At 41.8% G+C, this 12,726-nt stretch overlaps 2 protein-coding genes across 8 annotated transcripts; both read left to right on the top strand.

The window, feature by feature from the left end:
• Positions 1–1,322: 1,322 nt before the first annotated feature.
• On the top strand, positions 1,323–10,679 carry LOC121596000 (sodium/hydrogen exchanger 7). Of its 7 annotated transcripts, none has more exons than XM_041920546.1 (14): positions 1,323–1,934; positions 2,552–2,868; positions 2,944–3,230; positions 3,299–3,546; positions 3,615–3,817; positions 3,879–3,990; positions 4,075–4,228; positions 4,297–4,348; positions 4,675–4,704; positions 5,228–5,287; positions 5,742–5,845; positions 5,913–6,021; positions 6,101–6,214; positions 8,118–8,481. In XM_041920546.1, the coding sequence occupies exons 1-14, from the start codon at positions 1,640–1,642 to the stop codon at positions 8,133–8,135; spliced, it is 2,103 nt and encodes a 700-aa protein (XP_041776480.1). In that variant the 5' UTR covers positions 1,323–1,639; the 3' UTR covers positions 8,136–8,481. The 7 variants fall into 7 exon arrangements, with proteins under 7 accessions (XP_041776480.1, XP_041776481.1, XP_041776476.1 ...); XM_041920547.1 differs by having other exon boundaries at positions 8,121–8,481; XM_041920549.1 differs by lacking the exon at positions 8,118–8,481 and adding an exon at positions 10,317–10,679 and having other exon boundaries at positions 1,485–1,934.
• Positions 10,680–10,946: 267 nt separating this feature from the next.
• LOC121596001 (S-phase kinase-associated protein 1-like) lies at positions 10,947–12,033 on the top strand. The gene is made up of 2 exons (XM_041920550.1): positions 10,947–11,056; positions 11,216–12,033. The coding sequence occupies exon 2, from the start codon at positions 11,301–11,303 to the stop codon at positions 11,787–11,789; it is 489 nt and encodes a 162-aa protein (XP_041776484.1). The 5' UTR covers positions 10,947–11,056; positions 11,216–11,300; the 3' UTR covers positions 11,790–12,033.
• The last annotated feature ends 693 nt before the right edge of the window (positions 12,034–12,726 follow it).

Below are 12,726 nucleotides of genomic sequence, written 5' to 3' on the forward strand. Positions count from 1 at the left end.
ATGTTTTTACCCGAAAATCTACAACTGGCTCTATCCTCATCGAATGAAGAAGAGTCATGACTTGATCATGATCATGATGGCATCACGATCAAGCTGATCCAGCTAACAACAAATGGCCCACAAATAAGAAATGCAATATGTAACCAACAAACGACTTCATCAGTAAGATTTACTTGCCTGTCTTCTAGCCAACCCAACACTAGACCGCACCCTCCGAGGCTCTACGGTGAAGATTTCGGGAATGAGCTTAGACTCCAATTCACTTCAGATTGACATGCAGCAGCAGGAACATTTCCAAATTAATTGCTACAATCAATTACCACCACTTTTGGCTAATTTTCGGTAATTACAAAAAGTACAGACACACATGTGAAGCCAAATGGGAATTGAGTAGGGGTTCCAAATGCTGTCTAGCAACCAATCGAGGTATACTGCGGGATAAGACCCTAAACGGTCAAAGGATACAAGGCCTACTAAAGAGTCGAGCGGAAGTCGGAGACTCGAGAATTAAGGCTGAATCCGCAACAATTTACTCACGAGCGGGAATTCTGATCTCGGGACCCCCGTTGGTAACAGGGCCCCACGCGGTCACTTGGTCCGCGTAGTGTTTGATCCGCTAGCGCTGGTAACCCAGGACTCCAGGGCTTATACCCTGCATCTGAGACATGGACTACAAAGATCGTCGGAAGGAAAAGCTAACCAAGTTCGTCAGGATCCTGACGAGCATAGGACGATCCACAAAGTAAAGCCCAAGCTGAGGTGTACCCTAAACGCGTCCTACGAAATACCAACAACATGCAAAACAATAGAACGCTTGTGGCGCGCTAATCATTACTAGAATGATGATGTAAACAAACCTACCTTTGCATTTTCATGGATGGTCGCATTAAAGGAAGTTTCTTGATGTAAAACATAAGTTTAACTGGTAAAACTACACTTCCAAGCAGCAAAATTATGTCGCACATAAACAACTTCCATGATCCATGAAACCACCAGTGCTACTACCACACTGTTGTTTGCATGTGGAATGGTACGGTCAGCTAAACTGATACATTGCAACACAAAAGTGAAATAAAAATATATCAAAATGAAATAATAAAAAATATATCGAAATGAAATAATAAAAAAATATCAGAAAAAAAACTAACAAATTGCGAAACATGTAAAAAAAACTAGAAACAAAATTACGTTTCAAAAATTGTTTTTTTTTTTCGAGCACCATGCACTGCTCGAACACATTGTCATCGTGCGTTCGAGCAGCAGTAACCAACTGTCAAACTACTGGCTGTCATAACAAAAGACGAAAGAAAAAAAAAATCAATTCCATAATCAACAAAACGAAGTGGAAGAGCAGTCCACAACGGAATAACAAAGGCGAGAAGAGCAGCAGCGGCTGAAGGTGTGCTTTTCTGCGTTGGCCCCGGGGTTATTCCCCCAATTCCGTGTAGTTCACGCTCGAGAAGAATCGCGAGAAAAGTAAAATCGAACCGGCAACCATCCAGCTCCCTGCCATCACCGTACACCGTTCGCAGTACCTAGTCGATACCAAGTGTCTCGGTCCGCCGCCTGTTCGGGGGATCCACACGGGGAGCCTGATCCGATCCGGGCCAACATAGCCCAACCGGGCGAGGGTACAGCAATGTTTAGGCGGCGTGCGACGAAATCGGCCACCATGCACCAGCAGCGCTCCCGGTACCGGTTCCTGCCCGCCGTGGTTCTGCTGGTGCTCGCCCAATGGTGTCTGCTAGATGCGGTCGTTACGGCCGAATCGACCGACATCGAGCTCGATGCGAAGGCAAACAAAATCCATCAGATCGATTCGCTCAATCTGTTGCTTTACACCTTCCTGCTAACTTTGACGGTGCTAACGATATGGCTGTTCAAACATCGGCGCGTCTCCTGGCTCCATGAGACGGGGCTGGCCGTGATTTACGGTAAGTGAAAAGTGTCTCCCAGCAGGCCTTTTCCTTTTTTTTCTCTCTCTTCCCAATTCTGTCCTAGCTTCAGTGAGTGGCGTGAAATGTTACGGTGCAGTGTTATCAAAAGCACACGAAAAAACCAACGAAACTAAACAGGAAGGAGAGCGAACCGGAAAGAAAATCGGATTATTCCAATATTAACGCGCGGTCTGTAATCAATAGTACGGGCTGTGCGTCGCCCAGCGCGTTCCCATATGGTACGGCTGTACGGGGACGGATCATTTTACAGCGCTGATAGTGGAAGGGGACATACAAAGCGGTGGCAGCGAGGCTCGAATGACTAATGCGTTTTGCGCAACGGCAGTACACACTGTATGGTTGGCTGTGTGATGTGTGTTCCTCCCCTGCATGGCCTTCTAATGGTCATGTACGTACTTGCTATATTTACTTTTCGTCGCCAGCTGCAGTTCACGGGAAACCGGCTGTGATAATATAACCACGACAATGTGCGCTCATATGTAATTGCTTGTGAAGAAGAAAAAAAAATGTTTTATGCAAATTGTTGTAACTGTTTGATAAGCACTGTTTTTTGTTTGTTTTTTTCTCCCTTTCTTCCCTTCCTCCACCAACAGGCCTCATCGTGGGAGCCATCATCCGCTATGCCGGCACCACCACGCCAATCATACACGTTTCGGTGGAAGCGGAACCGGATGCCAAGTTCAACCAGAGCCTCCCACCGGACACGCTGTGGCTCAAGTTTCCGGGCAATCTTCCGCACGGTTCCGACCAGCCGGTAAAGGCGAACAAAACGTACACGTACAGCTTTCGGGGCGAGCTGGGCAATGTGGAGGAGAACGAGATCGACCTGAAAGCCACCTTTGATCCGGAAGTGTTCTTCAACATCATCCTGCCGCCGATCATTTTCCACGCCGGGTACAGCTTGAAGCGGGTACGGTTTAGAGTTGTTTTTGTGCAGGATTTGGCTGCGGATTACTGATTGAATTACAATTTTGTATTATTTTAGAAATACTTTTTCCGCAACCTTGGTGCTATTTTGATGTTTGCCATCATCGGCACCACACTGTCGGCGTTTTTGATCGGTGCGCTGATGTACGGTTTCGTGCAGCTGATGCCGAAGCTCAAGTCGAGCTTCACCTTTCTGGATACGCTTTACTTCGGGGCACTGATTTCACCGACCGACCCGCTTACGATATTGGCCATCTTTAGCGATATGCATGTGGACGTGAATCTGTACGCGCTCGTGTTCGGCGAGAGTGTACTGAACGATGCCGTTGCGATCGTTCTAAGTGGGTGAGTAGAATTAGGATTGTTGTTAATTAATCAAATTTGACTAATTATTGTATATTTTACGTGTGCAGCGCTATCCAAAACTATGGCGAACATTACTCGAGCAACGGCGAGTTTGAAGGGCACGCGTTTCTCCGCTCGTTGGGCGATTTCTTCAGCGTGTTCGCCTTCTCGCTGCTGATCGGCGCCTCGATGGGTTGCGTGACGGCAATGATGACCAAGTTCACGCGGATACGAGACTTTCCGCTGCTCGAGTCGGCCCTGTTTGTGCTGATGTCGTACAGTACGTTTTTAATCGCCGAAGCGGCCGAGCTAACGGGTAAGCGTAGCGATAGGGGATTATTTGGTCGTCTAGAGTTACCGTTTATTATATGTTTTAATTCGCAGGAGTGGTCGCGGTACTGTTCTGCGGCATCTGCCAAGCGCACTACACGTACAACAATCTGTCCGATGATTCCCGTACGCGCACGAAGCAAATATTTGAGCTGCTTAATTTCCTGGCCGAAAACTTCATCTTCTCGTACATCGGCGTGTCCATGTTCACCTTCCCGAAGCACCACTTTGATCCGCTGTTTATTTTTACCGGTTTTGTAAGTGTTTCAGCTTTATGAGCGCGGCTATACAATATTAATGTGTGCTACCCTTCCACAGATGTGTGCGGCTATAGGGCGTGCTGTAAATATTTATCCCCTGTCAGCCCTACTAAATATAGCTAGAAAGCCAAAGATTTCGTGGAACTTCCAGCACATGCTGTTCTTTGCCGGTACGTTGCCCGCACGTTTACGCACTGCCTCATTGAGCAGTGAAATGTCTTTAACAGTCTTTACTTTATGCTCCTTTCGCACAGGCCTACGAGGTGCCATGTCATTTGCACTGGCGATTCGCAACACGGTCTCCGACGCAAGGCAGGCAATGTTAACGACCACGTCGCTCATTGTCATTACGACCGTGATCATCCAGGGTGGGGCAGCAAACTTTCTGCTCAACTGGTTAAATATTCCGTAAGCAATAATGTTGCAGTAGGGTCAAGCGTACTATTCATTTCTAATGTCTCGATGACTCTTTTCAGTGTTGGTGTTGATGACGAAACAGAAGTACTACCCTACCAAGGCGTCCGAAGTGTAAGTAAAGCAAAATGAATTTTTAAATTAACTTTTTATCTTCCAATGCACTTTAGTGTTGCACTGTGATAACAAACGGTCATGAAGCCATCCTGGCTTAAATAATGCATCTGTTTTAAAATATTGGTTGTGCTAATCCTATTTTAATTTTACAAAAAAACCTCACTGAATCAAAACGAACGCTCCGCTTGTTGCAAATTCGTGAGAAAAACAACTACTCTCGAAAATAATTCTTAATCGTTATTATTTCCATAAACAATGTACACCACTGGCGCACTGTTCTCTTACCACCACCCCCTTACCAACACTCACAACCCAAAAAAAAGGTGTACAATTCGATGGAGAACACAGCTGGGGTATGTGTTACGAAAACAGAGAAGAAGCATGTCCTAACGCATTAGGATTGTTGTTCGTTGTTTGATCATTAGCTAGTGGAGTTGATGAATGATATTCTAATATGTGTGCATGCCTGTCTTCCTCGCCCAAATACTGTTGTATGCGTGCGTGCGCGTTTGCTTCGTTCGTTAATCGATCCGATCGGCCGATTTTCATCCAGTTGCACTTTGCTTGCCTCAAAATCCTACTCCTATGCGTGTTTGCGTTTCCATGGTTTCGTCGCTTCTTTCGAATGTTCCTTCCCATCTTTATCGATTAAGCGTTGCTTGGCTAGTGTCACGCGTCGCTTACAGCAGTCGGTGTAGATCATTGCGCTTTCCCCTTTCACCTTTCACCTGCCATTTATTTGTTTTGAAATAGCGTATTTGCACCATTCCCTAACGGCAACTACATAAAAAACTAATCCAACACAAATGTTTCTCCATCATTGCTTTTGCGCACATTTCGGCACACAAATCCTGTTCGGTTGGTTTAATTTTAAAGTCGATCGACGTTGGTTTAAACCTTAGCCAACTGCAAGTTAATAGGAGGGCAAGTTCTCTGGTAAGAGGCGTTTATTAAATTTTTACCTTCAAAATTGTGCTAGTTGAATTAAAAAGTAGTATGCAATAGGTTTAAATTGGTATTATTTATTAGATTAGTTTGTTAGGTTGTATTGGAAAGAACATTTAGTTAGAAAAAGACTTGGCTTAGATAATAGTAAAGACGATTCTTTAGTATTATTTTGTGTTTTCGGAGAACTTAGACCCCGACTCATGATCTACCCCGCAAACACACATAATCATGCATTTACCTATTGTTTTATCACCCACTCATCACTGCTAAAGTCGCATTCTTCATACGTTTTAATTGGTATTCATTACTCCCCCAAACCCGTTAGCCTTGGGCTTTTATTTAGAATTGTTAAACTAGTTTGCTGTTTGGCTGTTTGAGAGCTTAAACGCCTATCTCCAGCTATCTTTAATAGTAATGTTTCTGGTTTACTTTATGTGCAAAGGATTTGGAAAATCCCGACAGTGAGGGTGCCACCACACCGGGAGGCACAAGGAGAGGCCACGAAAAGGCCGTTTTAGCTCGGCTGTGGGGCAATTTCGACTCAAGGTAGGAATGTGTTTTGTTTGGGTTTAATTTTTACTATTACTAATACTAATTTTATACCAATTTTCAGGTACATGAAACCCCTGCTAACCCACTCGCGTCCAACATTGCTCGAGACGCTACCCGTTTGCTTGAGCCCGCTGGCTCGTCTGCTTACCACCACCGAACAGCTAACACAGGTGTGTACAGAAAAACACAGCTCCATTGCTACGTTATTAGTAAACATTTCATCCACAATATTCGTTCATTCAATTGTAGGACGGGCCAACGCGTCGCTCGGACTCCGATTCCGATCTGTGCATCGACGACGATGATCGTGCGTCGCGCGGCGGTCCCGCCGACGGTACCGGCCGAAGGAATTCAATCAATCGCGTAAGTATACGCCTCGTTTCGGACGATCGCAGCACGATATTTGCAAGCTATAAAAACCGCGACTAAAAAGCATCCGTTGCGCGTGTAGTGTGCGCATAAGAGCAGATGAGCTTGTGAAAACTAAACCCACTCACACTCGTAGGGAACAAATGCATTTTAGTGTTTTGTAGTAAAGGAAGAAAGGAGGGGGTTGTTGAGTAAGGAATTTTAACATAGCATCTTCTGCTCTCTATCTCTCATTAACCGCGGTTGGCAAAAGTAAAAGAAAATGCATGAAATAGTTCTACTAGTACTAATACTAACTCATAAATACACATAAACACACTCACATTCACACTCCCCATCCCCTAAGGGTACGTATATAAGCATTAGAAGGAAGAAGCGTACAGTAATTAAAAATTATGCGGTCGTGCCTCGCTTGCGGTATGCGCATTTGCCCGTAAGCGTGTTTTTTTCTTGTTTTGTTTGGTGAGTGTCTCGGGATTATTGTTAGAAAAAAGGTGTACTAATGGGTTAAACCCCTATTACTATAACGGTGGTATTTATCTTTGTCTAGTCAAATGGGAACGTTTAGTTTAAAAAGGAAAACGGTGTAGCAATTTACTTTTTCTTAGCAGGAACATAAAATAAGCAAAATAATTGTATAATTGTGCATAAAACAGAAGCGTGTGTAGCGTAGATGAGGCTACCCTCAAGTGAGGTGTCCCTAAAGACTGGCCGTTTAAGGAATGAATGGTGATAGAAATTTTCTGCCAGTTTTTATACCGCTAGGGGCCTATATATTGGGTCGCATTATATTGAATTATTGAACCTTACACAGAGAGAGAGAGTTGAAGCAGATCATCCAGTGGGCAGACGCATAGATTACATTCCATGTTAATGAATAATGTGAATTGTTGGTGCAGCATAGCGTGTGTACGTCCAGAGAAAGGCCACCAGTAGAAGAGTAACGATTAGTTTTCTTATCCTGTATGATCTACTTACCATTAACCGTTGATTTCGTTGATTGTGATCTAAATAATGTATCCCTATTTTTTGCATGCATGCGCTTACCTACGTAACCTACGACCCCTTTTCACGACCCCCTTTGACCCAAACCTCCGCGTCTGTGCGTGATTCAACTGTGTGTAATTGTTCTTACTATTGGGTGTCACACGTCCCGTATGTATTGGGTGTCACACGTCCAAACAAATCATAATTTTCTTTCAACTCGCAACAACAACAACAACAATTGAAACAAAACCAACAAATCAATACACACGCACGTACTCTCTTCCGCCTTGTGCTATAATTTCCCCACAATCTATTACTATCGACAACAATTGCCACCGACCACTGTCCAACTACTACAACTGCTACAACTACTACTACTACTACTACTACTTCGACTACTTTTTCGTCTGGCGAACTCCCGTTTTGGCCATCGATTTCTCACACGAACATAAACTAATCACTAAACCACCAATACTACAACACCCCCGTGCAGCGACAGCAACATTCCGATGCGGCACACGAAGCTAACGATGCGATCAACATACTGAGTAGTTTGGGATCTAATTTTATGTGAAATAGTAAACCACCATCCGGTTACTGCTGGTATTTGGCGTATGTTTGCAAACAAAACGGCGTTAAACATATATATATGGGGTTATGCTTTGTTTTAGCTAATTTTCTTTTTTACTATATTTAGTTTTGTTTCGGTTGCATGTTCTCTTTCTTTTTTTCTAAATTGCATTTTTATTTCAATGTTTTCAACAACATTTTATACACTCTCATCCTGTTTTTTCGTATATTAATTGGCATTGTAACGTTTATTCTTACGTTTGTTTGTTTTTCTTTTGTTTCTTTCCATTTTTATATGACTCTTATCTCGTCTCTTTTTGGTGCGTTCGTTGGTGTGCAGCAGAAACGAGTTGTTTAAGCTGATTATTGGCCCTGCTCCCTAGTTTTCCTTCCCTCTCTGTCTCTCTCCCCCAACCCAACGAATTGATTTGCTCAACAGATGTGTGAACACAGGTGTGAACGTCAAAAGTGAAACGAGCAAAACTCGATAAAAAAAAACGCGTTAATGTTTTGCCATAGGGTTTTATTGTGTTTTTTTCTTCTTTGGTATTATTTAGCATAATTTTAAGCTCACAAAATTACACTATCCTGTTATTTAGTGTTTTAGATTCGATGTTTTTTTTTCGTTATTGGGGTGTATGAGTTTTTTCCTGGTTAATTGTTTGGTCAGCAAGGAACAACAACAATACAACGACCCTTCCGTTTTTATGCTGTTTAAAGTCTTTCATCTAAAACATTCATTTATTGTTTTACAGGGTTTTCCAAGTCAGTTTTGAATGTGCATCATCAAAATGAATCATTATTCACCACCTTCAATATGTTTTTCAACAGCTGTCAAATGGTGTAATTGCATCAAAGTAAAATTTAAATTCTTACATATAATTTTTAACTCACTACAAAAAACTGTCAAACTCAATCCAGCTTGATACGTGTTGAAAATCATATGGACGAACTGAAACATTATTGTGATGTAAATACAACATTTGATAGCTATTGAAAAACATCTCGCAATCAATGAAAAACGTTATAGATATTGAAAATTGACTCGGAAAAACTTGTATAATTGAATTAGTAACGAATTATGTTTAATTTTGTAGTATTCAAGTATCATTTGCAAGGAAGAAATATGAAACCAATTTTAAAGTAATAATTACGAATGGTAGAAATAGAAAACATGTTATTTTAAAACCGATCTGGCGGGTTCTGTTTTAAGAAGTTATTCAGTCCATTTTTTGTTCCACAATTCGAGACGATTGTGTGCAGTATTTGATCCAACCAAACTGTTGTTAACAATAATCATACGATGCAGCTATTCAGCTCTCTTGCAGCGAATTTTCTCCCCATTTTACGTTCTGGTTTTGATGATTATTTATCGCTACTACTTTTGTTTGTATTTACCCGCCTGTTTTTTTGTTTTGTTTATAAAGATTCCGTTTTTATAGTTACCCCACACGATTAGTGAGTAGTAGATTGTAACTTGAAGAAGAAAAAAAAAGTTATACAAAACTCCCCTCTGTGATTGGTCATTGCTTTGAAGAGGCAGCAGAGCAGCAGCAGCAGCAGCAGCAGCAGGAGCAGTAAGATGTTTCGACTTTGGTAGATTGGATTTAAGAAAGAGAGAAAAACAAAAATAACATATAATCATACACTGTACTTAGTGCGTGAGTAATACACACAGGTTTGATCGTTCGTTGATTGTAAAGCTCAAACGTATAAATTGTTAACGCTTGCAAATGTGTCAAAGAATGTAATGCAACACAAATATTGATACAATATTCCAGTTGAAAAAAGAAAATCCCCCCCAAAAACAAACGAATACGCTCCACTAAAACGTTGCGTCGAGAGAGAGTGTGTGCGTGCAGACATATTGGTTTTAATGCATTATGAGTTCCTTAAGTGATCTTGCTACTAAAGCAGAAGCGCATTGCGTTAGTGTACTATCCGGTTAGCAGTAATTCAAGATAATTAGATATGGTGAGTAGATGGGAAAACACAGATACTGAAGATAGATTTGTATAGCAATGTGCTACGTTAAGAAATTCGTCGAGCTGTATGTAAGCCACCAGCTTCACCCTAGCCTCGATCGTGATCGATACTAAGCCGACAGTTTGACAGGATAGTAAACGAAGGTGCTAGCTAGACGGATTCGATGGCGGAATTAGTCAGTCATCAGCATCAGCATCGATGCAGCTGCAGATTGTTTAGTTAATTCGTACGAAAAAGGAAGAATCCTAAAAAACAACTATTATGTGCATTAAATACACTGATATTAAATGAGACCTGTATTTGTTACTACTTTGTATTTCCTAGTTGCGCTATCATAACTTTTTCTCTTTCTCTCTCTTTCTCCCTCTCTTTCTCTTTTTAACATTTTTTTCTACTCTCTGTATAATGGTTCCATAATCAACCTCTCCACTCCGGATGTGTGGTGTTACTACTTTAATCCGAAAATTGAAATGCTTCTCCGACGGACGTTTTTTTAATGTGTTGTTGGTTGTCTGACTAAAAATATCGTCGGTTATTTTATGAAACGATTTAGCTAGAAATCATGGACGACAGTGATCTCGGGACGTTCCGTGTCTCTTCCTCTAGCAACATTGCTAACCGCATCATACAGCAGGGAAGAAGAGCTAGTGGAAAAATATTCCATTTTTAAATTAGATCATCCATTAGATATTGATATTATACTGCCATCCTAACAATGAGATACTTAGCTCTTAATATTAGTTAGCTGTACTTGGCTGTACGTGAAATTATTGTTTGTGACTGTGATATTTTAGGGACAAAAATGTTGGTGTTCTCATTCGTTTAGGCCTCTTTTTTAAAGTTTTGCTGTTAAGTAAGTATTTTATTCTATTTCTGAACTTTGAATTTCATGAAATTTATCCAATATGCTAAACAATGATGCTTGTTTTGTTACAAATACAAAGCATGCAATGTGTATTTCACTTATACATGAAAATAAATGTAACACAGCATTAAAGTGCTTAATCAAATGAATTGATCCGTAATAGAATTTTAACAAGTTACACATTTTCAACAATCGATCTCCAATTTCAATATATGATAGTATGACCGTCTCTAATAACCGTCAGTTCAAAATCGATCTAAAAATCTTGCCCTCTAATTTCGAAACCCTCTGTGTTCTGCTGCTGTCAAAAGTGATATCTGCGCCTGGTATGACCCAACCCGTTTTCTGCTAGTGTTGAAGCCCCATTTCGTCTCGTAAAGCGCTTCAGCATAAACACGCAGAAAATTTTCCAACCAGCGCGTTTTACGGTAAGTAATTTTGGCTTTTTCGCTTGTTTTCTCTGCTTACTGGAATGCTCCAGCCATTGTACTTCGATTGAAAGTAAAAATCGGCTAGGAATTCCGCGTATCGCGTGCCAAAAACGTGCGCTAACATTTCCTTGTTTTTCGCTCTTTGTGTATTTTTAGAGTGCTTCCTAGGAATCGATAATCTCGCCCAAACACACACACACACGCACGCACGCACGCACATACAAAAACACATACATCCAAGATGCCTACCATCAAGCTGCAGTCTTCGGACGGGGAGATTTTCGACACGGACGTACAGATCGCCAAATGCTCCGGCACCATCAAAACGATGCTGGAGGATCTGGGCATGGACGAGGGGGACGATGAGGTCGTGCCGCTGCCGAACGTCAACTCGGCCATCCTGCGCAAGGTGCTACAGTGGGCCACCTTCCACAAGGATGATCCGATCCCGGTCGAGGACGACGACAGCAAGGAAAAGCGCACCGACGACATCAGCTCGTGGGATGCCGACTTCCTGAAGGTGGACCAGGGCACCCTGTTCGAGCTGATCCTGGCCGCAAACTATCTGGACATCAAGGGGCTGCTGGACGTGACCTGCAAAACGGTGGCTAACATGATCAAGGGCAAAACCCCGGAAGAGATTCGCAAAACGTTCAACATCAAGAACGACTTCACGCCGGCCGAGGAGGAGCAGGTCCGCAAGGAGAACGAGTGGTGTGAGGAGAAGTAGTAGTGTGGCGGCGGCGGCGTCTCTTTGCTTGTTTCTGTGCAGGGTTTGCAGCTATATCTATGAACTCCGGGGTCGGGTGATTGTGTTTCGTGTCCAATAAGCATACGTTATACCTTCATGTAGATCGATAATCCATCTGATTGGTTAACTATTTTTTGTTTGTACCACCATACTTGAATTTTTATTTTACTCGGTTCTATGAAGTGGAACATGAATAAACGCGTTTCTGCTACATAAAACACAAGCAAAGAGGCATTTCTTTCCCTTTTTAAAGTTGAAGTGTTCAAAGAAATCTCCCCTATAGGTACGGACAGAATAATACAACATAACTTTTCAAAAGGAATCGATCGTGCATAAATAAATCAAACCAAAAAAGGTAAGTAATAGGACAAGGTTGCTTATTACATCTTTATATTAATTATTTTCATTTCTTCCTCGTAAAGGTGCGTATGTCTCTCCAGTACCAACAAAATTGTCGGACAGCTGGATATACTTGCTAAAATACGTTGGAATAGAAAATAATATGACGCATGTAAGTCAACAAACCTGTACTTTTTCCAACATGCCCTACTAACACAGAGTTAAATTGTTTACATTCATTTTTTTTTACTTTTTCTCAATGTTTTCCCTGAATCGATATCTTGTTCTGGACACTGTTTGCAATTTCAATATGGCCTTAATAAATAAGTTAAATATACAACTTCCCTAACATGTCGTAGGGTAGGGTAAAAACGTAGAGAAACGCAAACTCCAATACAGGGTTTTCCAAGTCAGTTTCGAATATAAACGTTTTTATTCACCGCCTGCAAGATTCTATTCCACATCGATCTGACATGTCATTTCCATCATAATAATTTTTAATATCTTAAGCATGATTTTCAACACTTGAACGGGCTGCTTCCATCATTTTTTTTACCGGGGTTTGCCGGTATGATCG

The sequence above is a fragment of the Anopheles merus genome, chromosome 3R (assembly GCF_017562075.2).
Source record: "Anopheles merus strain MAF chromosome 3R, AmerM5.1, whole genome shotgun sequence".
Classification (NCBI taxonomy): Eukaryota; Metazoa; Arthropoda; class Insecta; order Diptera; family Culicidae; genus Anopheles; species Anopheles merus.